The sequence below is a fragment of the Otolemur garnettii genome, unplaced genomic scaffold (assembly GCF_000181295.1).
Source record: "Otolemur garnettii isolate 467f Iridium unplaced genomic scaffold, OtoGar3 scaffold00050, whole genome shotgun sequence".
Taxonomy (NCBI): domain Eukaryota; kingdom Metazoa; phylum Chordata; class Mammalia; order Primates; family Galagidae; genus Otolemur; species Otolemur garnettii.
In genome coordinates this window covers 396,903-397,930 of record NW_003852445.1, presented here as the reverse complement: position 1 = coordinate 397,930, position 1,028 = coordinate 396,903, and the positions used below count along the sequence as shown (strand labels likewise).

Here is a 1,028-nt window from a genome sequence, read left to right as displayed (position 1 = left end):
CTATCAGCAAGGAATATGCCCCAAACTTAGACAATAATTCAACCTTGAAAAACAGCAGGAAAAAACGGGTCAGTTTGTTTCTGAAGAAGATATTCTATTAGGGTTTTATAACTAGTACCATAACATCAGTTTCATACTACCAACTACTTAAATTACCATAAAATAACCTCTCTATTGACTACATATGTCAAAAAAAAAAGGAGAAAAAAACCTTATTCGTTCTATCAATGGGGCTAATGAATGATTGCACATTCATCAACAGATTAATGTGTATGTAGTATGAAGAGACAACTCCATGTAAGACCTACTGAAATACTCTTATTCTACATGAAATTTAAAACATTTCATCGTAAATAATTATCCAATCTGTTGCTCATTTCAGTGTCAAATCTACAGTGCCATTCTCACTATATTCTTTTCACTATGTTATTCCCAAAGCCACTATTTTCCTGAAATCTGAAAATCAATCACAATTATCTTTTCATTTAACTATTGGACCTCAGCTTTCTATTTCACAGGGGTTTGACATTTTCAACTGCCTATAAGCAAATTAGGGATTAGTAAAATGTTTTACTTTAGCCTGATACATACCATTGGGTTCATCAAAAAGTCTGTCCAGCCCCATGATTCTCTTTTAATAAAATAAGAAGGTGGACCTGTAGATTTCATTTGGAGAGGATAGGGCAGTCTGACCACTTCTGATGTTTTGATGTAATTCACATATCTTGCTCTGATAAAGCAACATGAGAAAACCATCAGTAATTCTACTGAAAATATTGCTAGTCAAAAGAATTATTAATAATATATTAGCAATGCCTTATATATACCTTTAGCATTTTCCAAAATGCATTGCCATCTAAACTTTTCATCTTAAAAATATGATCACAGTAGTTTTATTTGTGTGTCTAAAATACTCAGCAAAACAAAAAGAAAGAACACTAGACTTGGAATCTTCCAGTTGTAGCTGTCATAACCTAGGCCTATGAGGTTAAACAAGTTCCTTAACTTCTATTGTTCTTTTTTCAAAA

The 1,028-nt window shown here is 32.1% G+C and overlaps 1 protein-coding gene across 1 annotated transcript in view; it reads right to left on the bottom strand.

The window, feature by feature from the left end:
• Positions 1-1,028, bottom strand: part of EMC7 (ER membrane protein complex subunit 7) — a 19,182-nt gene that overhangs the window by 6,637 nt on the left and 11,517 nt on the right. The window contains exon 2 of the mRNA XM_023514248.1: positions 592-779. Within this exon, the coding sequence (XP_023370016.1) occupies positions 592-779 (188 nt within the window). The remainder of the gene's footprint in view (positions 1-591; positions 780-1,028) is intronic.